A 24,264-nucleotide genomic window follows, 5' to 3' on the forward strand; every position below is an offset into this window, starting at 1 on the left:
CAGTGGAGAGATGACGTGAAACGACACTCGTTTGACAAATATACTTGAGCGGAGCTTTCTAAATGTAGGAAAGATCATAATATGAAGATAAAGTTGGAATTCAAGAGGACAAATTGGAGCAAATATTCATTTATATGACAAAGAGTAAGGGACTGGAATAAATTATCAAGAGAAATGTTTGATAAATTTCCAAGTTCTTTAAAAATGTTTAAGACAGAGCCAAGAAGTCTGCCATCTGGGCGACAACTCTAAATGCAGGTCATTGATGATTGAAACTGGTTGTTGATTGAAAATGTACTGAAATATTTTAATAACTTTAGGATTAGGTAAGTCAAATATTGCATATGTTCTGTGGGTCCCGTAAGAGCTTGATGTGTACTCAACTTTTGAATATAGCTGTATAGAATTAGGGGTACATTATTGTCTTTATATCTATAATATTACTCCTGAAACAAACAGCTAACATAGCTTTAGATTCACCATTGTTAATCATTTTAGAATATGAAATTCTGACTAGTGATGAACAGAAACTTATTAGAAAGTTATGGAGCTACCTTTCCTTGAGTGCACGTTCAGACTCCAGAAGAACTTGAACCCTGGTGTTGACTCTACTTAGCTCTGCCCTCTGGTTCTCCATTTCTGATCGCAAAGCTGCCACTTCTTGATCACTGCTGGGGGGTAACACTTGAAGAGAGGCTCGTGCTTGACAGTTTTGACAACAGGCCACAGTTCCACAAGATGAACTTGAAGCTGAAAAAATATTAGTATTGTTGAAGAAATTTTTAATTTTCTTTATTCAATGGGATGTTATATAACTGTTAAATCTTTTTGCAAAATACATATTGAAATTAATTCAATAAATAGGAAATATGTTAACTCATAAAAAAATCACAATAGAAGAAAAGAAAATCAAAATTGTTGACAAATTTAAATATTTAGGAGAAAAATAACATATAACTTCAATGAAAAGCCAACATAGCACAATAAAATAAATAAACTGACCAGAGCACAATATATCACCAAGAACACATACAATTTATTTATTTCATATCAGAGTGTTGAAAAACTTTAAATATACACATACAATGAAAAGGCCTCTCAGCAGCTAAAAAAATAAAACACTATAAAACAGTTACACAACATATGCAAGTGCAAGATCTTGTTGAAAAACACTTTCGCATCTGGAGAGAGTTTTTGTACCTACCCTTCTTTGAAGGACTTCTATGCACTGGTCACTGTCTGTCATACCCTTAATGAGGACTAAAGGTCCTGGCCCCTTGTAGATAAACTATCCCCAGAACATCACTTTCGGAGGATGTTTAGGTGCTTGTTAAATATGGGCTGGTGACACTTTCCCTGATGTTTTTTTACACACATAAGGAACACTCTGAAAATATGACCTTCTTCCAATCTTTCACAGATCAGTCTTTATGCAGTTCAGCCCATATCAATAGCTTATCGCACATAGCATCCATCAGAAGCTGTTTCTTTACCAGTCTATGCTTTCTTCTTCCTGCCTCTAACAGTCTGAAGTGAACAAGTCACCTACTCTGACTTAAATCTCGGTTTAGATCAACATCTGAAAACTTGGGGTTTATTTTACTCTTCCTAATGAGTAAATGGTCTTCTTTTTGTGTAGTCATGCATTTCTGACCTTCAGCAATAAAAAGGACCCAGTTTCTCAGTACTGCTTCAAAAGTGAACTTACTGTAGTCATACTAGCACCACATTATGAAGCAATTTGTCTTTGTGTCACAGAGGTATGCTCAGCTAATGGCACAATTTTTAACCGTTTCCACGTATCCTTTATTGATTTGCAGTACAAAAGCATGACATGGTTCTGAAAATGTATACAACCTTACTCGGAGACATTCAACTAACAACTACTGCATTACCAAAGACATACAAAAATGCCCAATAATACCGCCATACACCTATAATGCAGTTAGCTTGAAAGCAGAAACAGTATTCAGCGGGAACGCATGATTCTGCCAACGTTATTTATAAATAGTTGTAGAAATGACTGTGTTTGGAATAATTTGCACACTACTGTCTATTGTTGCTCCTGGCACAAATAAAATAAAGTCTCACAGCTGCTGGAAAGCTAACAAGACGATCAAGGTCTTGCAGGTACTCAATAGGTTCAAGTCCGGGAAATAAGAGAAATTGGGAAGTACTTACAAGTTGTGCTCTTCCAATCAGTGTTGAACATTTCTAGCCACGAGACATGCCCCATTGTCTTACTGGAAGACTGCATTAGCATAAATGGGTTCGTGTGATCCACAAGCATGGATTCATTACCAATTAGTAATGTGACTTGTGTGTCACAGGAATTAATTTTTAAGATTACTTTAGCTATATATTGTTTTTGTTTTAATTTGTATTTTTAACGTGAAAGTAACAATTGTTGTGAACATTGTAATTGGGACTCATGACCTGTTATGTTCACAATAAATAAATAAATAAATAAATAAATAAATAAATAAATAAATAAATAAATAAATAAATAAATAAATAAATAAATAAATAAATAAATAAATAAATAAATAAATAAATAAATAAATAAATAAATAAATAAATAAATAAATAAATAAATTCCTTTTCTTGCTTTTGTGTTTGCCCTGTGTTCCTAGTCTTTTATCATCTGTAGTCTTCTTTACCTCTTCTGTTTCTACCCTTTATCTGTATTTTTCTGTCTTCCTTCTTATCCCACATTTCCTGCATCATGACTGAAGATTCATCAAGATCTGTTGATGCCTGCCCTCTTGAAAAAGTACAATTTATGAATCTCATGTTTTTCATTCCATATTGACTTTATATGTCACATGAATATTCCTTGAAAGGAAAAAATCGAGGTTCTACCTTATTCAGTTCATTTCAAATCTTTAAACCATTAAATCTATAAAAGCAAGTAAAAGATTTGGTACATGTTCTGGGTATAATTGTTGGTCTTCTTCAGCTGTGAAAATTACTAAATATAGGCCCCTATACATATGATTGATGAAAAACATAACTGAAATGATGATCACCACCACCACCACCACCACCACCACCACCACCACCACCACCACCACCACCACCACCACCACCACCACCACCACCACCACCACCACCACCACCACCATCATCATCATTATCATAATCTGGAGCAGTTTCCAACCATAGGCTGGGTCTGCTTGGAGCATAAGCCACTCCATCGTTTTCTGTCCATCCACCATTTCTCTTCTCTCACTGTTGCCCAGTTCCCTCCTCTTGCCTCAATACTTTTCTTTACACCTTTCAGCCATCTGTCCCTCAGTCTTCCTCTAGATCTCCTTCCCTTCAACTCCATTTCTAGCATCCTTCTTGGTATCCTCTCTTCTCCCATTCTCTTAACACGTCCATACCACTGCAACTTTGATTTTTCAATCTTTTCTGTAGGGGTACCTCATTTACCATTTCTCATACTCTCTCATTTCTTACTCTGTTCATTCTCGTTAAACCTACTTGACACCTTTGAAACTTTATTTCCACTGCTTGTATTCTACTTTTATCCCTCTCCTTCATCACCCATGTTTCTGATACAAACGTCAAAATTGGCATAAAATAAGTGTTGTAGATAATTCTTTTATATTTCTGTGGTACATCCCTGTTCCATATCAATCCTCCCACACCCTTAAAGAATCCACTTGCACACCTTTCTCTTTCATTGATTTCCAGCCTGTTTCCTCCATTTTCTCCAACTGCACTTCTCAGATATTTAAAGCTTTCAGCTCTTTTCAACTGCTCCCCTCCTTATGTCATGCCACTGTATGTTCGGTTATTGTTTCGTGTTGTTAACAACATTTCACTCTTTTGGGCTGAGAACTTCATTCCACAAGATAACACAACTTCCTACCATACATTTAGCTGTTCCTGCACTTCACTCTCACTGCTTCCCCACAACACTGCTTTCATTCTTCTCTCCCCAGTGGTCTGTACTACCTTCTATATTACATCATCATCACCACTATAAATAGTAGAGGTGAGAGGACACTTCCTTGCTTTACATTACATTCCACACTATCCGCATCAGCCACTGTGTACCCGCTTCCCCTGCAGCTCTTATCTTTCCCAGTTTCATCCTCTTCACAGCGTCCTTCACTTCTGTCCAGGTTAACTCCTCCATTTTCTCCTCACACTTGTCTTCAATTTCCTCAATATGATCTTCTTCATTTAATCCAACCACATTCAGGAGGCCCTCAAAATATTCCTTCCAAATTAGTTTAATTTCTTCCTTTTTCTCCACTAGGTTACCATTTTTATCCTCTATTCTCTCCACTTCACTCTGCCTACCCTTCCTTTTATTTCTCACCGTTCCATACAATACTTTCTGATGCCTTTGCTATCTTTCTCCATCATCTATGTCCACTTCTACATCCACTTTCTCCTCTCCTCTGTAACCAGTTTTTAGCTTCCATCTGTTTGTCTTATCTTGTCTCTGGTGTTCTTTATTGGAACCATGCCCGAAACACCAAATATTATGGTCAAAACATGTACTAAACTTTGTTAAATATGTTAAAAAATGGGCAAACATCTCTAAAATAATTGTCACATTATAAACTATTCTTCTAAGACTGAAGTTCCATGTGAATATCCGCCAATTTGAATCGCACACCCAGAAGCAACAAAGTAACCTCATTTTCTCGAAAAGAAAAGTTTTCTCCACCAATTGAATTGTGCCATCGCTCTTTGTATAACATGAAGAGCATCCCTGATTTTTTTGTTGGTGTAATTTAGAAACACCCTGTATAATGGTGAAACATGCCAAAAAGTCTGTTTGGTGGTTCTCAAGATCCACTCTCACAAACACCAGGAACTTAATTTTATAATAAGTATATATTTGTAAATTTCAAGAAGCTACATGATATGATAACAAGAAAAAGACTTTGACCATACTATGGGATTATGGCACCTATGCTAAAAATCAGGCTGCATGAAAAATGATAGTAAAAAATGAGATCTTGATTTAAAGTAATAACTGGAATCAGGTCCCTAATCTTTTCCCATTTTATTGTTCTTAATTTACATGCTTAATTTACCGAATGGTATAACCTGGTAAGGTTCTGTGGTGTTTAAGAATTTCAATATCTTAAGCTAATAAGGATGCTATGATGAAATGAGTCAGGTTGGTGTTGAGTGAAAACTTACCTGCAGAATTTAGTTTATGGAGTTCCTTCTTATGTTTCAGTTGACGTGGTCGCATGGGTGCACTGTGACCAGACGAAGCAGTAGACAGTGCATCGTGGTTGACCTTGGTATCATCAGCACCTTGTCCAAGTGAACTGGGCGGACTTTCAGAGCCTGAGTGTAAGGTACGATGAGAATCTGAACTCACTCCCGATGATGAACTCAGCTGGTGGCTCAACAGTACTGATGCTCTGGCACTTGATTTACTGCTGGAGCGAACTGAAACGCACCAAAAGACCTCTGTAATAATTTTATTATTTTTCCAAGAAACAAATCAAATCATCGTAACATCTCCATATAAAGGAGAACAATAAAACTTTGATTTCCACCTATTCAATACTATCAATAGTATCCTGCAACATCTCCATATGCCGCGGCGTAGGTTAAAGAAAACTCAAAAATGTCATACGGTGTTAAGTATAACCTTATATCTATATATATATAAAATAACTTGTCCTGACTGACTGACTGATTCATCATCAAAAAAATATTAATGTTTATTTATTCCACCTATTCAATACATAAAAAGTGATTTTAACTAAGAATTAAAATCTGTGAATAAAATTACAGGGACATGTTTTGCCCTTTATTTAAGGGCATCTTCAGCCTTAATCTCAATCTGAAAGACAAAAAATCAGGATCCTCATTGTTCTTAATTGTGGCTGGTTTAAAGAAAATTATAAATTAAAAATGAATGTGAGGATGATGTAGGAAATATGCTTTATTTTAAAAAAAACAACCACAATTAAGAACAATCAGGATCCTGATTTTTTATCTTTCAGATTGAGATTAAGGCTGAATATGCCCTTAAATAAAGGGCAAAACATGTCCCTGTAATTTTATTCACAGATTTTAATTCTTAGTTAAAATCACTTTTTATGTATTGAATAGGTGGAATAAATAAACATTAATATTTCTTTGACTTTATTGTACAATTCAATACGGACCAAAATATGAGAATTATAACATGTAATGATTCATCATCACCGAGCCAAAACTTCTAGACATAAAAAAATGAAATTTTGGGGATACATTCATATTAACATGTAAGTGCTCACTAAGGGAGGATTTTTGGATATCCCGTCACTAAGGGGGTGAAAAGGGGGGTGAATATTTAAAATGAGGATATCTATATCTCATAAACTTGAAAGTTTACAGATGTAAAAATTGGTATGTGGAATCTCCTTTAAAAATAAAGAAACACGTATTCTTTTGTTTTAGGAAAATCCCATTAAGGGGGGTGAAAAATGGGGGAAAATGGGTTGAACACCTTTTATGAGAAGACTTATATCTCAAAAACTGAAGATGTTACAGGCATGAAAATTGAAATTTGGAATCTCCTTTAAAAATAAAGAAACACATATTTTTGTGTTTTTGGACAATCCGATGAAATTGGTATTTGGAATCTCCTTTAAAAATAAGGAAACACGTATTCCTTGGTTTTTGGAAAAGACCCTTAACGCGGGAGGGGGTGTGTGTGTGTGTGAAAGAATTGAAAAATTAGTTGAATTATTTGTATGAGAATGTACGTATACATACCAAAAAATCTAAAGATGTTAAAAACATGAAAACTGGTATTTGGAATCTGCTTTAACAATAACGATAAAAGCAAATACACATTTACAGGGGAGGGCGGGATCAACTTGGTAGAGGGGGTGATGAAAATGGAGATGAATTCCTTTTACAAGGATATATATATATATAAAAAACTGAAGATGTTACAGAAGCGATAATTGGTATTTGGAAGCTCTTTAAAAGAAACAAGTACTGTATGTTTTTGGAAAATTCACTTGAGTGGGGAGTGTGAAAGGAAGTAAAAAATTGAACACTTTTTATTGAGAAACTTATATTCTCAAACTGAAGATTACAGATGTGGAAATAGGTATTCGGAATCTCCTTTAAAATAAAGAAATACGCTTTCCTGGGTTGGGGGAAACCAACTTAACGGACGGGGGTGAAGTGATAGAGGAGTTGAATTCTTTTCAAGAGGATACTTATATCTCAAAAACTGAAGATGTTATAGACATGAAAATTTGCATTTGGAATTATCTTTCAAACAAACGAAACACGTAATCTTTTATCTTTGGGAAATCCACTTAAGGGGGATGAATTATTTGAAAAATGATTTTAATACCTTGTATGAGGATACTTATATATAAAAAACTAAAGATGTTACAGACATGAAAATTTGTATTTGGAATCTCCTTTAAAAATAAAGAAACCTGCATTTTTGGGGTGGGGGGAATCAACTTGGGGGCGGGGGCAGTGAAAAAGGAGTTTAATTCCTTTCTATGAGGATACATATATCTCAAAACCGAAGAGGTTACAGTCATGTAAACAAAGAAACACGTTTTTTTGGTTTTCAGAAAATTCACTTAAGGGGATGGTGAAAGGAAGTGAAAAATATTAATTTTTATGGAGAAACTTATATCTCAAGAACTTAAGGTTGCACACATGAAAATTTTACTTGGAATCACTTTAAAAAATATAGTAACACTCATTTTTGGTGGGGGGGATCAACTGAACGGTTTGGGATGAAAAAGGAGTTGAATTTTTTTATGAGGATACTCAAAACCTCAAAAACTGAAGATGTTAGAGGCATGAACATTCATATTTGGAATATTCTTTCAAAGTAAAGAAACACGTGTTCTTTTGCTATGGAAGTCCACTTGAGGGGGTGAATGAATTGAAAAATTAGTTGAATTCCTTGTGTGAGGATACTTATATCTAAAAAAATTAAAAATATTGTTAAAGACATGAACATTTGTATTTGGAATCTCATTTAGAAATAAAGAAGCATGCACTTTTGGGGAGGGGGAATCAACTTAATGGGTAGGAAGGAGGGTGTAAAAGGAGTTTTTTTTTTTTTTGCTATTGGTTTTACGTCGCACTGACACAGATATGTCTTATGGCGACGATGGGACAGGAAAGGGCTGGAAGTGGGAAGGAAGCGGCCGTGGCCTTAATTAAGGTACAGCCCCAGCATTTGCCTGGTGTGAAAATGGGAAACCACGGAAAACCATCTTCAGGGCTGCCAGCAGTGGGGCTCGAACCCACTATCTCCCGAATACTGGATACTGACCGCACTTAAACGACTGCAGCTATCGAGCTCAGTAAAAAGGAGTTCAATTACTTTCATGAGTATAATTATATCTCAAAAACTGAAGATGTTACAGACGTGAAAATTAGTATTTGGAATCTCCTTTAAAAATAAAGAAACACGCATTTGCTTTTCGGCATATCGATGTAAGGGGCGTGGGGTTGAAAATAAGTAATTAAAGAGTTGAAATACTGTATCTTAAAAACTGAAGCTGTTACAGACATGAAAGTTGGTATTTTGAATTTCCTTTTAAAATAAAGAAACACACACTTTTTGTTTTCGGAAAGTCCACTTAAGGCGGGAGAAGGGTGGAAATAAGTGAAGCAGAAGAAGAAGTTGAATTATTCTTATGAGTATACATTTATCTCAAAAACTGAAGGTGTTACAGACGTACAGGCATGAAAACTGGTATTTGAATATCCTTTAAAAATAATGAAAAAGTATTCTTTTGCTTTGAAATATCCAATCGAGGGACTGAAAAGAATTGGAAAAGCGGGTGCATTTTAAAAATGAGTACCGGTATATCTACATTATAAGTCGTCCGGCTCCATGGCTAAATGGTTGGCGTGCTGGCCTTTGGTCACAGGGGTCCCGGGTTTGATTACCGGCAGGGTCGGGAATTTTAACCATTATTGGTTAATTTCCCTGGCACGGGGGCTGGGTGTATGTGTTGTTTTCATCATCATTTCATCCTCATCATGACGCACAGGTAGCCTACGGGCGCCAAATCAAAAGACCTGCACCTGGCAAGCCGAACCCGCCCTGGGATCTCCCGGCACCAAAAGCCATACGCCATTTCATTTTACATTATATGTCAAAAACTTAACATGCTAGAGACAAGAAACTTGGTATTTGGAAAATCCTTTAAAAATACAGGAACCTGTACCTTTTTCTTTTGAGAGAGGGCACTTGCAGTATTTATGTGTAATTTGGTCACATTGTATAAAGTCTTCCCTAAATGAACTAATGGTGAAACAGAACAGGGCAATAAGGAACATATTTAACTTACCATTATACACCCCAGTAAAAGAACTATACACTCAGACCAAAATTCCCCCTCTCAGCATAATTACAGAGCTTAATTCTGTCTTACTAATGTATAAAATAAAAAGAAACATAATATTTTACAACACTACTTTAATAACCAATTCAGACAACCACAGGTATCAAACTAGACATGCAGATGACTTGGCCTTGTATCACATCCACTCTTCAAAATATGGGAAGAACAGTTGTAAATTCTCAGCAATTCAAGCATACAACAAACTTCCTGCTGACGTAAACAGAAAACAAACTGTTCTCTAGCCCCAGCATTCGGTTCTGCATTCCAGTGGTTTATGGGGTCAAAATGTAAGTACGTCTGGCAGGAAAACATTACGCGGCAACGGATATTGTAATTACAATCCTGTTTACTTCAAGAATGCTTTAGAAGAGAATAATAAAGGCACAATAACAATAAACGGGGAAGTTTATCCTGACAGGGAGGGGAAAGACAGTTCCCATTTTCAATGACAAATAGACGGATATCAGTTGACATGGACGTTACACATTTAAGAACTTGATTGACGGCCAAGATATTTTCTAATTTAGAAGACAGTGTTCTTTGAGACAGTCTATAAGATTGCTTCTTTTCTGCCCTCTTTTTCTCTCCATACAATTGGGCTTTATGATTTTCGTACCTTTTATTTATGATCTTTTGTACCATTACAAATATTTTTGCAATGCAACATGTAATTTGTAATATCATACAGTGCTTGTATGCTCAGGCTAAATAAAATAGTTTCTTCTTTGGGGAAAATGTGAATTTGATGACTATACATCTGTTTCACCACAAATCGTTTTAATTTGTTTGCGATTGTTGATACTGAGCATTCACAGCAGCCGAAGTAACACTACATCAAAGAAAACTTTGTTTCTTGAGTTATTTTTATGGCGGCCGAAGTTACCCCAAAACATGGGGTAACTCCAGCCACTCATTCGATAATCATAATTCATTACTGAATAACTAGAATTATGTTCATATTTAAAAATGAAGAACAAACATGGCTGAATTTACATTAATTTTTTCAGAAAATTAGAGGGAATATTTCATATTTTAATTTAATTTTAAAAATATTTACGGTACTGTTGATTGCAACTGAGAGCTCACTGCATTAGCTTTACTGCACCTTGATTCAATCTCACTTACTATATTATCATCCTGGGAGAACACACAAATTATCTACCTGTTCCAGCTTTGTATTACCAATCTGACATTCAATTCTGTTGAATTTCTTACCTACTGATATCAATTTAGTCTTAGAAAGGCTAATTTTCTTAATCATAATCATCAAACCTATTTTCAATTTCCAAGATATTAGACTGCAGGCTTTCAGCACAATTTGCCATTAAGACCAAGTTGTCCGCATAGGCGAGACAAGTGCAGTTACTCCTTTTATCCAATCAGAAGGTACCTTATTAATACTCCTTGCTAATCTTATTACTCTATGAAGCCATTTCATCCCTGCCTTCCCACTATAATTCACCATTTCATGTCTAATTTAATCTATTCCTGCTGCTTGATGACAATGGTGTTTATCATCTTTTCCACTTCCTCACACATAATTTCACCACATCATAGTCCTCCTCCCCATGAGCTTAATTGTATGCAATGTCACCAGGAAGATTTCCTTTTATGTTGAGAAGTATTTCTTCCACCTGTTCCATGATTTCCTGGGATCTATAATAAGTTCACTTGGTTTACCCAAAACATTATTCATTTCTTTTTTTCCCCTACCTTTTTAAGATTCTTCATTATTGTCCAGAAAGGTTTCCCTGCTGCTTGAGCTATCCTTTCCAGGTTATTACCAAAATCTTCCTACGACTTCTCCTTGGATTCAACAACTACTTGTTTCACTCTGTCTCTTTCCTCTACATACAGTACAATTTCCTTTCTGCATCAGTCATTGTTTGGAGCTATTTTTGATATGCCTTCCTTTTACATTTTCCAGCTGCTCTTACTTTGGCATTCCACCAAGGTTCTCTTTCTCTCATCATTACATACAGTTGTTCCTAGGCATTCACTTGCTGGTTCTACTACAGCATCCCTGTATGCAACCCATTATCTTTCTATATCCTGTACCTGCTTACTGTCTATTGTTTGGAACTTTTCACTATTCATATCCATGTATTTCTGTCTAATTTCCTTGTCCTGGAGATTTTCTACCCTTATTCGTCTGCAGATAGATTTCATTTTTCTATCCTAGGCCTAGGGATACTTAGTTCACTACAGATCAGATAGTGGTCTGTATCATCAAAAAATCCCTGGAATACTCACACATTCCTAACAGATTTCCTGAATTCAAAGTCGGTTGAGATATGGGTGAGATATGGGTTGAGATATGGATGAGTCTATTATGGATCTGGTAGCCCTACTCTCCCATGTATAGTGGTGAATAGCTTTATGCTTGAAGATGTGTAGTGGTGAGTAGCTTTATGACTGAAGAATGTATTTGTATCTGCTAATCTCCTACTAGCACAGAAATCCAGCAAACACTTCCCATTTCCATTAGCTTCCATATCTTTCCCACATTTTGTATCCTTCAGTTCAATTTCCAACTCTCATATTGAAATCGACAATTAGCACTATCCTATCCTTGGTGTTGACCCTGACTATGATGTCACTCAATGATTCATAAAACTTATCAACTTCATCCTCATCTGCACCCTCACATGGTGAATACACCGAGAGAATTCTCATCCTAATTCCTCCAGCTGCCTAATCTACCACATCATTTGCTCATTTACGTGCCTAACAGAAACTATATTGTGCGCAGTAGTATTCCTGATGAACAGTCCTACCTGACACTCTGCTCTTCCCTTTTTCACACCCATCAAGTCTTCCTCTTCATCCTGATACATTTCTGCTTTTGCAGGTTGTTCACGGAGCCTCTTCCAATCTTCTCTTTTTTCCCCCATATTCTATCGTTCATCACTGTCTGCCAATGTAGTCCTCCCTGATTTATGTCATCCTCCACCTGATCCCTCCTTCTTGTTCATGGTCTTCCAATTGGTCTTCTTCCAGATTCTGTCCATTCCAGAGCTCTTCTTGGTAATCTTTCTTGTCCCATTCTTTTGACGTGGCCGAACCATTTCAGCCTATTTCTCTCCATAGTTTCTTTTATAGGGTTGATCTGTAGCATGTTTCGTATGGTTTAATTTTTTATCTTGCCCCTCCTTGTTTTACCCAAGATCCCTCGCAGAAAGTGAATCTCTGTCGCTTGTAATCTACTCCTTTTTTTTTTTTTTGTCCAAGAACAACATTCTGATCCATAGGTCAATATTGGCAAATAATATGATTTATATATCTTGATTTTTGCTTTGGTAGGTACTTTCAAATTTCTAATTATGTGTGATATACAGTCATAAAATGTTCAGCAATTTCCTACCCTCTCCAAAATTTCTTCCTTGATGTTTCCTTTCCCAGTTAGCTTACTTGCTAGGTATTTAAAAACATCTACTTCTTTAAGAATTTTTCCATTACACCTAACATCCTTAATTTTCTTTGTTTTCTCTACTGATTTTCATTACCTCACTTTTCGTTAAACTTATTTCCATGTCTGCTTCTTCAATTGCCCGCTGCCAGGTGTTTAGTTGTTCTTCCAATTTTTGTTCATTTTCTTTCCATATCATTACATCATCTGCATATGCTATGACTTTCATATCATTTGTTGTTGATCCTTGGCGAACTTTCTTCATAATGTTGTCCATCACTACATTAAAGAGCACTGGTGAAAGTACACTTTCTTGTCGAACTCCTCTGTCTGTTCTAAACCATTCTGATTTTTTGCCATCTATTATAACAGAGTTCAGACATTTGTTATACATGTTTCTAATTCTGAATTGCATTTCTCTTGACAATTCCATTCTATTCAGCTCTTGCCATATCTCTTCTCTTCTAACTGTGTCATAAGCCTTTTGTATATCAATGAATGCAACTGTGATGTCTTTCCAAAATTCCCATTTCTTTTCTACTATTTGTCTAGCTGTAAATATGGCATCAGTAGTTGATCTTTCAGGTCTAAATCATTGTTGTTCTTCTCTTAATTGTGAATGTATCTTGTTCTTGAATTTTTTGTAAGAATATCTTTTCATAAATCTTCATGCAATGACACTAATGCTATTCCTCTGTAGTTCTCACAAAGTGCCTTGTTACCTTTTTTTAAAATAGGTACAATAATTGCCCTTGTCCAATCATCAGGAATCTCTCTGTCAGTCCATACTATTTTCATTATTCTATACAGCCACTGCATTCCAATAGGTCCTGCAACTTTAATCATTTCCACTGTGATCAAAATCAAATCAAAATCTCTTTATTTGCAAATGAGGTGTCTACCTCAGTGGTAAATGGTACACTAAAATACATTATTGTCAAGCACTAAATTTTAAATTAACAAGAGAAGAAGAAAATTTTCCTAGAATATAATTTTATACAATTTATGCTAACAATTTTTCTATTAAACACACAGCTCATCCTTAATAAATTTATGTCGTTTACAAAATTCTACTTATAATATCTCCTTTACCGGTACTTACAAACATAGTCAACTCATATATAGTATGTGGAATTACTTCAAATAATACTATACAACTGGTAGAAGATTAAAATTTACATTGCATTTATTTATTTATTTATTTATTTTTTACCCATTTTGGAATCTAAGTAGCATAACGACCTGCCGTGTCTTAACCAGAGTCCCTTTTGCCACCACTTTTCAGAGTTCCTGAAGGGCCTTCACAGCTCCTGTGGCAGTCCCAGGGCCCTCAAAGTCCCCACTGTACTTCACCCCTACAGGCAGTCCCCTACTTCGGCTGTCCAAACTCCATAGACCAGGGGATGGAATTAATTTATTCACACACATTTTTTATTTACAATAACCTTCACTGGTCAAATGCCCTCTAACATTTAATTTATTTTTTCTGTTGCTGTTTATTCTCTTCTTGAATATCTGTACAGATTTCGGAGCTTTACCATTTTTCTTTTCTAATACAGCTTTTCCTACATACGACACTTGTAGATCTTCTCTTTCTATTTCATCTGATTGTTTATTCATCCCTTCCACTGTAATGGTGATATTTTATCTTCATCTATTTCTGGATGCATTTGTTTCATTTTGTCAATCATGGAAGTGTTCTTTCCATACTTTCAAAACTTCTTTTTCTTCCCACACAGGTTTTCCATCTTTGTTGATGACTTTTGATATATTTTCTTTTTTCTTCCTTCTGTTACCTAATATACGGTATAATATTTTCTTGTCATTCTTATAATTCTCTTCTATCTCCTTTGTAAATTTTTCCCAGGACATCTTTTTATCCAATGCTATCATTTTCCTTGCTGTTCTGTTTAGTCATTTCCATTTGTCTCTATTATGTTCCGTTCTGTTTCTGAACCATTCTCTCCATGCATTATTCTTCTTCTTGACTGCATCTGCAATTCTCTCATTCCACCATGGAGTATCTTGTGTCTGATACCCATCAAGTACACTTTATAATCTCCTGTATTTTCCTTGTTATCTCCTCTAACACATCCAGATGCATCCTCTTTGCTGACTCAACCAGTTCTACTTTCTTTCTTCCATAAGCCCCATTAATATTGAAAGCTCCCCATCGAATTTCATTTAATTCGCCAAGTTGTTTCCTTGCCTGTCAAATGGGAGTGGGACTCCATTACTCCCGTATGACCGGACGAGTTGGCCATGCGGTTAGGGCCACGCAGCTGTGAGTTTGCATCCAGGATATAGTGGGCGCGAGCCCCACTGTCAGCAGCCCTGAAGATGAATTTCTGTGGTTTCCCATTTTCACGCCTGGCAAATGCGGGGGGCTGTACCTTAAAGCCATGGCCGCTTCCTTTCCACTCCTAAGCCTTTCCTATATCATCGCCACCATAAGACTTATCTGTGTCCATGTGACGTAAAGACAAATTGTAAAAAAAAAAAAAAAACAACCCTCCCATTCGTTTGAGGCTTGCTTATAACATTCTGAGTGTGATTGATGAAAATTCTGTGGAGCAGGATGCTACCCTTACTGACATATAGTCCAAGTGAGGATCTCTCCTCTAACGGGTTAGGGACCAATGGTGGATTGTATAGTCCTAGCCACAAGGAGGGCCATGACTCAGAATATGTCCAAGATGCCCACTCCCATTCCATAGCAACTGGTATCCCGACCCTCAGGGCCACTTACTAGGCCACTCAGATGTTGCCCATGGTTCACAAACTAGGACATGACTACAGTAGGCCTTACCCACTCCATGAACCATCGATAATATCTTTAATTTTTTTGTTCTGATTTCATTTGAATGGTCACTACGCATTGAGGTGGATGAGTCATCTGCCAGATGTTACCTGGATTCAAAGCTGAGATGGGCTGAATAAGAGCATGGATGGACAACAACATCACTCCACCACTGACAGACTCTTTTTTTTTTCTCACAATATTAGAATTAATTTGTTGTTACACGTATATATGTCAGTTTACTTGAGTATAATTTGTAGTTTTTAGAGAGCATAAATTTATATTGATACAAAACTGTATCCATTGGCATGTAAGATATTTTGAGATGTATGCAGTTTTATTATTGGAGTAAGCTCATTAGTTTGTATGAAGAATATTGAAGGCTATTGCACTTGTTGTTTAATGCCAAATAAATGATTCAATGATTCAATGATATTCTTCATTCTTACATGTTAAAATTGACACCAAGTGATTTTTTAAAACTCGTATTAGCGACAGAAATAAATATAGTATTTTGCCATTATTGCCTCTATTTGTAATGAGAAGGCATTCAGTCAGCAATATGTAAAGGTAGTTATATATGAAGATAATGCCATGATAGAGGAGGTAACAAATAATGGCAAAATACTGAAATTTACCTATAAGAACAAAGACATTTATAAAAAGATACAAAAGTTGAAAGCTGGAAAGGCAGCTGGTGTTGATAAGATTTCTGGGGATATATTAAGGGCTATGGGTTGGGATATAGTGCCATATTTGAAATACTTATTACTGTTTGCATGAAGGAGCTATACCAAATGAATGGAGAGTTGCAATAGTAACCCCAGTGTACGAAGGAAAGGGTGATAAACATAAAGCAGAAAATTACAGGCCAGTCAGCTTGACATGCGTAGTTTTAAGCTCTGGGAAAGCATTCTTTCTGATTATATCAGAGACGTTTGTGAAAATATGAACTGGTTTGATAGAAGGCAGTTCAGGTTTAGGAAAGGTTATTCCACTGAAGCTCAACTTGTAGGATTCCAGCAAGATAAACAGATATTTTAGATTCAGAAGGTCAAATGGACTGTATCTTTATTGACCTATCCAAGGCTTTTGATAGGGTAGATCATGGGAGATTACTGACAAAAATGAGGGCAACTGGACTGGACAAAAGAGTGGTTGAATAGGTGGCTATATTTCTAGAAAACAGAACTCAGATAATTAGAGCAGGTGAAGAGTTATCTGTAATGTTTAAGAGGGGGAGGGGGGTCCTGCAGGGCAGTAACATAGGACCCTTATGTTTTCTTATAAATATATTCAAGTAGCAGGTAGGAACCCTCTTCGGAGGCAGCCCTACCCAGGGAGTGGATCTCCTGCCTATGTGAGTCCCAGAGCACACTGACCCGGTGTGTACTATCTGGTAAGGGTCCCAGCTTAGGGTTATTAGTGAAGACCTCAACGGTATCTGTGGCAGAGAAGGTGCACTGCATTATGGTGGAGATGGCAGAAGAGGCAGCGCTGGACTCGGGGATCATTAAGAGTAAAATCTAAAAAGGCCAGTGGCTTTGGGCAGATGAGGCTCTTTAGGAGGGCCGATGGTCCTTCAGTAGAGGAAACGCTACTGAAACACCATTACTCAACGGATTACTCCGTACAGTGAGTGAAGTGGAAGAGAAAATGTCAGGTGGACTGGCTATGAAAGTGCCACTCGGTTTTTCTCGAGTCAGCGGCAGTCCGCTGCAGTTTCAGTATTTGACACTACATGTCTCATGCATATGTGCCGTGGTGAAGGATTCCGAAATCATAGTGTGTAGGTCACTTCCTGGCAAGCTGTGATCCACCTTAAACAAATCCACACCAGTGGCACTTTCTTCAGCTCTCACTTTTCACTCCAAGTCCAACGGCGATGGGATAAGGACGGTGGAGGCAGGCTCTCGGGTGAAATTGGAAAACTTCAGTTTGGATTTGCATGTTGGCAGCTGGTGTGTGATGGTCGTCTTTCTACAAATTGTGACTACTTGGGAATTCAGTCCTGTACCTGTGTTTGGGCAAGCCTATTTAGGATCACCACTACCCATCCATAAATGGCGAAGGCCCTACAAAATTGGGCTAAACATCGGAAGTCACACTTTTGTCTGGCCGGATGACCGCACCCAGTATGTCACCCCATATGTGGTCGAAACAATCAAGGAAAACAATTTATACTTGCAACATCGAATGTTCGAACACTGCTTGACACAAAAGAGAGTGACAGACCTGAAAGGAGAACAGTTCTTGTTGGCAACAAGCTTTCTAGATTGAATATTGATGTAGCTGCCTTGACTGAAACAAGATTATACAGTGAAGGTAAAGTTCTTGAATCCAGTTCAGGATATACCATCTTTTGGAAGGGTATTGAATAGGAGGATACTTTCATTTTTCGCCATTGTAAAGTGAAAACCGTCAATACGGAATGATTCTAATATCTTGTAATAACCTAAGGAGGATGGAGAGTGTCATATTCTTGGTGTTGGATTTGCCATGAAGACAAATATAGTTGCTAATCACCAACTTGTCCCAACTGCAGTTACAGAAAGACTTATGATTCTCCTCATACCCCTTTCCAGAAATAGTTACATGACTGTCATATCTGCTTATGCTCCCACATTAATGCTGATGAAGATGATGAAAACCAGTTCTATAACTTGCTTTCCACAACCATCTCCCACGTACCAACTAAAGATAAGCTCTTCCTACTAGGTGACTTCAATGGTTAGAGTTAGGAAAGATAATCTGCTATGGGAAAATGTGATGGGCAAGCAAGGACTTGGTAGCTGCTATTTTGCTTTATGTTGCACCGACACAGATAGGTCTTGTGGCGATGATGGGATAGGAAAGGCCTAGGAATAGGAAGGAAGCAGCTGTGGCCTTAAGTAAGGAACAGCCCCAGCGTTTGCCTGGTGTGAAAATGGGAAACCACGGAAAACCATCTTCAGGGCTGCCGACAGTGGGATTCGAACCCACTATCTCTCGGATGCGAGTTCACAGCTGCGCGCCCCTAACTGCATGGCCAACTCACCCGGTGTCGGTAGCTGCAATGCCAATGTACCGAACATGAACTTTTCATAACTAATATGCAGTTTCACCTATCTAATCGCTTCAAGACCACATGGATGCACCCTCGCTCTAAGCATTGACACATCCTTGATTACATCATCACTCGATACGACAGAAAGGATGTCCTTATCACCAGGACAGCTAGAAATGTTGATGATTGCTGGACGGATCACAAGTTGCTATTATCTCATCTTACAATCAGTCTTTGCCGTAAACCACCCAGGCAGAAGTTTGATACGTCTAAACTTCGAGATGGACCCACTGCCATGAATTTCCATAACATAATCTCCAACATGCTGGTAAGTGCTCCAGTCACCACAAACAATATTGAGCAGGAATGGCCTACATTGCAGAAAGTAATCATAGAATGAGCTAAGAAAACCACTGCTTTTAGTTAAAATGTAAGACAAGACTGGTTTGATGACAACAACAAAGAGATTTTGTATGTCATCAATGCTAAATGAGAAGCCCATCTTATCCCTTCTTCAAGATCCATCTTCAGATGCAAAGCAAGCACACTTTCTCAAACTCAAGCATAAATGTCAGGAGCAAATAATAGAGATAAAGAACAACTGGTGGCAGCAGAAAGCTCAGGAACTGCAAAGTATGTCTGATGCCCAAGTCCTCCATAACTTCTATGCAGGAATAAAGGAGTTATATGGCCCAACTCGCTCCTCATCCAGGACACTGAAAGCTGCTGATAATGCTAATTGATAGTCAAGAAATCCTTGAACGTTGGAAAGAAAATTTCTCCTCTTCTCAATCAGAGTTCAAATGCTGCTGAAGACTTTCTCTCTCTATGATGTGCCTTTACATCCCCACCAATCATGGATGGCTCTTACACCAGCATTCAAGGAATTCAATGCCGCTTTCAGTAAACTGAAACCTGGCAAGGCTCCTGGCCCAGATAACATTCCTCTGGAACTGATTCAAAGTGGAGGCCTACCTCTAAACACCAAACTTCATACTCTTATCGTATTAATATGGGAAACCTGCAAAGTACCTGGTGACCTTAAGAATGCCACTATCGTTACTCTTTTCAAAAGAAAAAAGTGATCGTAATGTTTGTGGCAACTATCACAGTATATCATTGCTATCTATAGCAGGTAAAATTCTTGCTAGAATTTTGCTCAATCACCTGCAGATTATTTCTGAGAGGATCCTACCCGAGTCAGTGTGGTTTTTGAACGTCCAGAGGCACAACAGTTATGATCTTCTGTGCAAGGCAAATCCAGGAAAAATGCAGAGATCAGTAGACTCCTTTATACCTAGTGATCTATGATCTGGAAAAGGCTTTCAAATCAGTCCTGAGACCAGTTATGTGGACAGTACTGAAACACTTTGGCTGTCCACAGCATTTTTTAGATATAGTCAAGGCTCTTCATGATAACACATCTGGGCAAGTCATTCATCAAATTATTATCTCTGATCCATTTCCAATTACTCATGAATTGAAACAAGGATGTGTGCTTGCTCCAACACTCTTCGCACTTTATCCAGCTGCCATGCTATATGGAACATTTACAGAGAACCAAGGTGTAAAGGTCAGATATCGCTTTGATGGGGGGGGTGTACAATCTGGCTAGACTTCACACCCAAAAGCTTACTAAGATTTCCTCCGTTACAGAATTGCAGTATACAGATGATGCTGTCGCACATGTTCTCACACCTGAGGGGCTGCAACAGTCAGTCAATTATTTCACGAGTGCTTGCAATCGTTTTGGTCTCTCCATTAATGTTCAGAAAACCAAAGTACTCTCACAGCCTGCACCTGGATTGAACCTCCCACCTTTCAAAATCTCCATTGCAGATACTCCACTGGAGCAGGTTGGCCACTTTTTATATCTAGGGAGTATCCTCTCAACAAATGCTAACTGCTCACAGGATGTTGATAGGAGAATTGGTGCTGCCCACTCAGCACTTAGACATTCATCCCATCGTGTCTTCATGAATAAGGACCTTACAATGCATACCAAGATCATGGTTTACCATGTAGTTGTCATATCAACACTGGTTTACCATTGTGAAACGTGGACCCCCTACCATGAGGATTTCAGAAAGATAGAGCGCTTCCATCTTGAACAACAAATGGGAGGACCGGTTCACTAACCTTGCAGTTCTTGAGAAAGCACATACTATAAGCATTGAGGTTATTATCATTGACTACCGTTTCAGATGGATAGGGCAAGTCCATTGCATGAGTGAAACCAAGCTTCCTCATCAACTTCTGTATGGTGAACTCCGTTCTGGCACAAGACCTCATGGAGTCCCTTTGAGGCATTTCAAGGATCAGCTGAAGTATACTATGAAAGGAGCTTGAATTAACACTCAATCTTGGGATACGCTGGCTGAGATTGTACACTTTGGCACTGCACTGTTTCTTCATCAGTCTCAGTGTTTGAAGAGGAATGACAGCAACATGAAGAGGATAAACGACAAGCACGAAAGCGCCATCAAGCTCAGTTCCTCCAACCATTTCATGTGATCCGTGTGGACTTACGTTTCATGCCAAGATGGGGCTACTAAGTCATATGAAACATATTCACAAAGCTATGTGAGTGTGAAAATGTAAACTGCTGAAGAATATTGTTCACTCGGATACGAGTTGCAGCCACCAACGACGACAATATAAACAATATGAGTAAAGATTTGGAATCGCACATAAGGATGATAAGTCATGTTGTAAGTTTCACCAAGAGGAAAAGTCCTCTCAGTTTTAATTATTGTGTTGATGGGAAGATAATATCTTATAGGGAACAATGTAAGTACCTAGGTGTTAATATGAGGAATGATCTTCATTCGGGTAATCATATTAATGAGGTACAGTAGTTAAAAAAAGGTTCCAGATCTCTTCACATGGTTATGAGAGTATTTAGGGGTTGTAGCAAGGATGTAAAGGAGAGGGTGTATAAGTCTCTGGTAAGACTGCAGTTGGAGTATGGCTCCAGTGTATGGGACCCTTATCATGACTACTTGATATGAGAACTAACAAAAATTCAAAGGAAAGCAGCTCGATTTATATTGGGTGATTTCCAACAAAGGAGTAGTGTTACTAAAATGTTGCAAAGTTTGGGCTGGGTCAGTGGTGAGTTGGTGTGGAATGACATAAGTAGAAGAATACGCTTGAGCAGAGCTTTTAAAAGTAAGAAATATGAAGATAAAGCTGGAATTCAAGAGGACAAATATTCTTTGATAGGACGAGGAGTAAGGGATTGGAAAAAAATTATCAAGGGAAATGTTTGGTAAATTTCCAAGTTCATTGAAAATATTTTTGAGAAAAAGCTAGGTATACAATTTTAAATAAATGTAAATATGAGGTAAACAGCTGATAGGGAATTTGCTACCAGGGTGACCGCCCTAAATGAAGATCACTGATTGATTGATCGATTGATTGATTGATTGCCTGATTGATTGATTGCTTGCTTGCTTGCTTGCTTGCTTGCTTGCTTGCTTGCTTGATTGATTGATTGATTGATTTAATGTAACAATCTGGGACGTTTGCAATGAATTTGTCTCCGTATCATTAATGTAAGCTGGCAACACAGTTACTTTTACCTACCAGAACGCAAGCACAAAATGTTAAAATTGCTAACTTTTCTAGTGTTTATTTTGTGTAGGTACCGGTACCGTATGTATGAACAGCGTCGTTAAATTACTTTTGTGTATAAATATATAGGTTGCAGCAGATATCCTTTCCAAATGTATCCGGTACGAGTAGTATGTGTGTAAAGTAGCCTTGAAGTTGAAGATGCCGGTATGGCATTTTGTAAACTTCATTTTAGCGACTACGGTTCGGACATCGTAATCAAGTGCTTGTGCGCGCGCGAATGTTGGCAATTCTATGGTTATCTATTCCTATGTGAGGCAAACTCGTACCGGTATTACTTTCAAAGTTTCAGTACTATTATTGTTAGTTCATTTGAATGTGTTGTTCGAGGTTTTGATGAGTAAGCCCTATATATGCTTTCTTCACTTTTATTTCCTAGAATAAGTTACCGTAACTTAGGCCTAGTTGTTAATTTGTTCAGTAGAGCCTACGGGTACCTTTCTTGAAACTGGAATTTTAAGAAAAAGGCATGTGGATTAAAGTACATACATTATTTTCTCAATTTACAACTTCATTTCAATTTGATAGGTATTTCATTAAAGAACGGTCTTGTACCCAATAGAACAGTTAAATAATATCGTGTACCGGTAACTTACTGCATACCGGTAGGCAAATACGGTAGCTTCATTCATTCATTTATTTCAATTAATTCCAACGCTCCTGCAGGCTCATACATAGGAATTGTACAGGACATTACATACTGGTGGGCACTTACATACCGGTATCAACTTGTACTTGCAACTTTGAAATATTTGTTTACAAATTTTGAATTTTCTGGCACTGCCTGTACAGTAATCACCAGCCGCCACTGATTGTTATAATTACATTCACGTATAGGAGAACATTCATTGTACGACATATGGTTAGAACAGGTATACAAGGTACCGGTACCCGGTACTACGTTTTCTCACCAGTGTGATTCATCAATGGTGGTTTGTTACAAACTAGACTGGATCAAAAGTACCGTAGATACCGTACTACCGGTAGTTGTGAGATATTAGTAATATTAGATTCACTAATGAAAAGGGAAATAACTTCTGCTAGTTTGATGTTTGATTTGTATGCCAGGCAAGAAACTCGTTGGCATTGCATTTGTAGGTCTAAATGAATTAGGTTTCTAATAAACTTGTCCTTCGGAACTTCATAGTTGGAGCCAAGATCATTGGGGTAAAACATGATTTAAAATACCTACTAGTATGCCTACTTCCTTTCCACATGTTTGATTCGAGCACTTTTGTTCGAAACAAATGATCACAAGAACGTGCCTGTTTACTTCCAAATTCCAGCTGGTTATTGCGGCTTCATTCGGACGCTGTCTCCTTTTACAATCTTCAGAACCATTATTCCACATTTACCGACATTTACGATCTCTTTGGCGACACGAAATGCGCTATTCGTCTGTTCAGAGCAGACCAAGTATTTTTTTTTAATAGTAACAGTAGTTCGAGTAGAAATATGCTGTCTTCAGGTTATATAATTGGACTGCTTGCTAATTCAGAGTCTGAGGATAATTTGGTTGACTTTTCGAGTAGTTCAAGCGCAAATGACATGTCGTAAAACAGCGGAGAAAGCGGGAGTGAGCAACAATATACTGTATATCGGAGCCTCCCGCCAAGAAAGGTTAGAACAGCCGTTTCATTTCCTTGCGACAATAGGAAGGTATTTATTCCTGCAGTGTGTGAGGAAGACCATACAATGGTATTTAAAAAAAGTCTGTTCTTCCATATCTTAGACTTCTCTTATCTCTTTACTGAATATCCGTGTCTATGAAGACTGGCAAAAATGAATCACTGGGAACTTTTCAGTTGGTAGTAATCAGGGAGCTCTTCCAAAAAATATATTTTATTCTACATTCTGCACGCTCTCAAATTCATAAAATATTTCTCATTTATAATACTCTATAATTAGCCTCCGTGGTTCAGACGGCAGCGCGCCGGCCTCTCACCGCTGGATACCGTGGTTCAAATTCCGGTCACTCTATGTGAGATTTGTGCTGGACAAA

General features: G+C 37.6%; 1 protein-coding gene across 1 annotated transcript in view; it reads right to left on the reverse strand.

Moving 5' to 3' along the window:
* Positions 1 to 24,264, reverse strand: part of LOC136860734 (uncharacterized) — a 333,859-nt gene that overhangs the window by 38,265 nt on the left and 271,330 nt on the right. The window contains exons 3-4 of the mRNA XM_067138775.2: positions 5,170 to 5,427; positions 555 to 750 (exon numbers count right to left, since the gene is read on the reverse strand). Coding sequence (XP_066994876.1) covers positions 555 to 750; positions 5,170 to 5,427 — 454 coding nt within the window. The remainder of the gene's footprint in view (positions 1 to 554; positions 751 to 5,169; positions 5,428 to 24,264) is intronic.

The sequence above is a fragment of the Anabrus simplex genome, chromosome 1 (genome assembly GCF_040414725.1).
Source record: "Anabrus simplex isolate iqAnaSimp1 chromosome 1, ASM4041472v1, whole genome shotgun sequence".
NCBI lineage: Eukaryota > Metazoa > Arthropoda > Insecta > Orthoptera > Tettigoniidae > Anabrus > Anabrus simplex.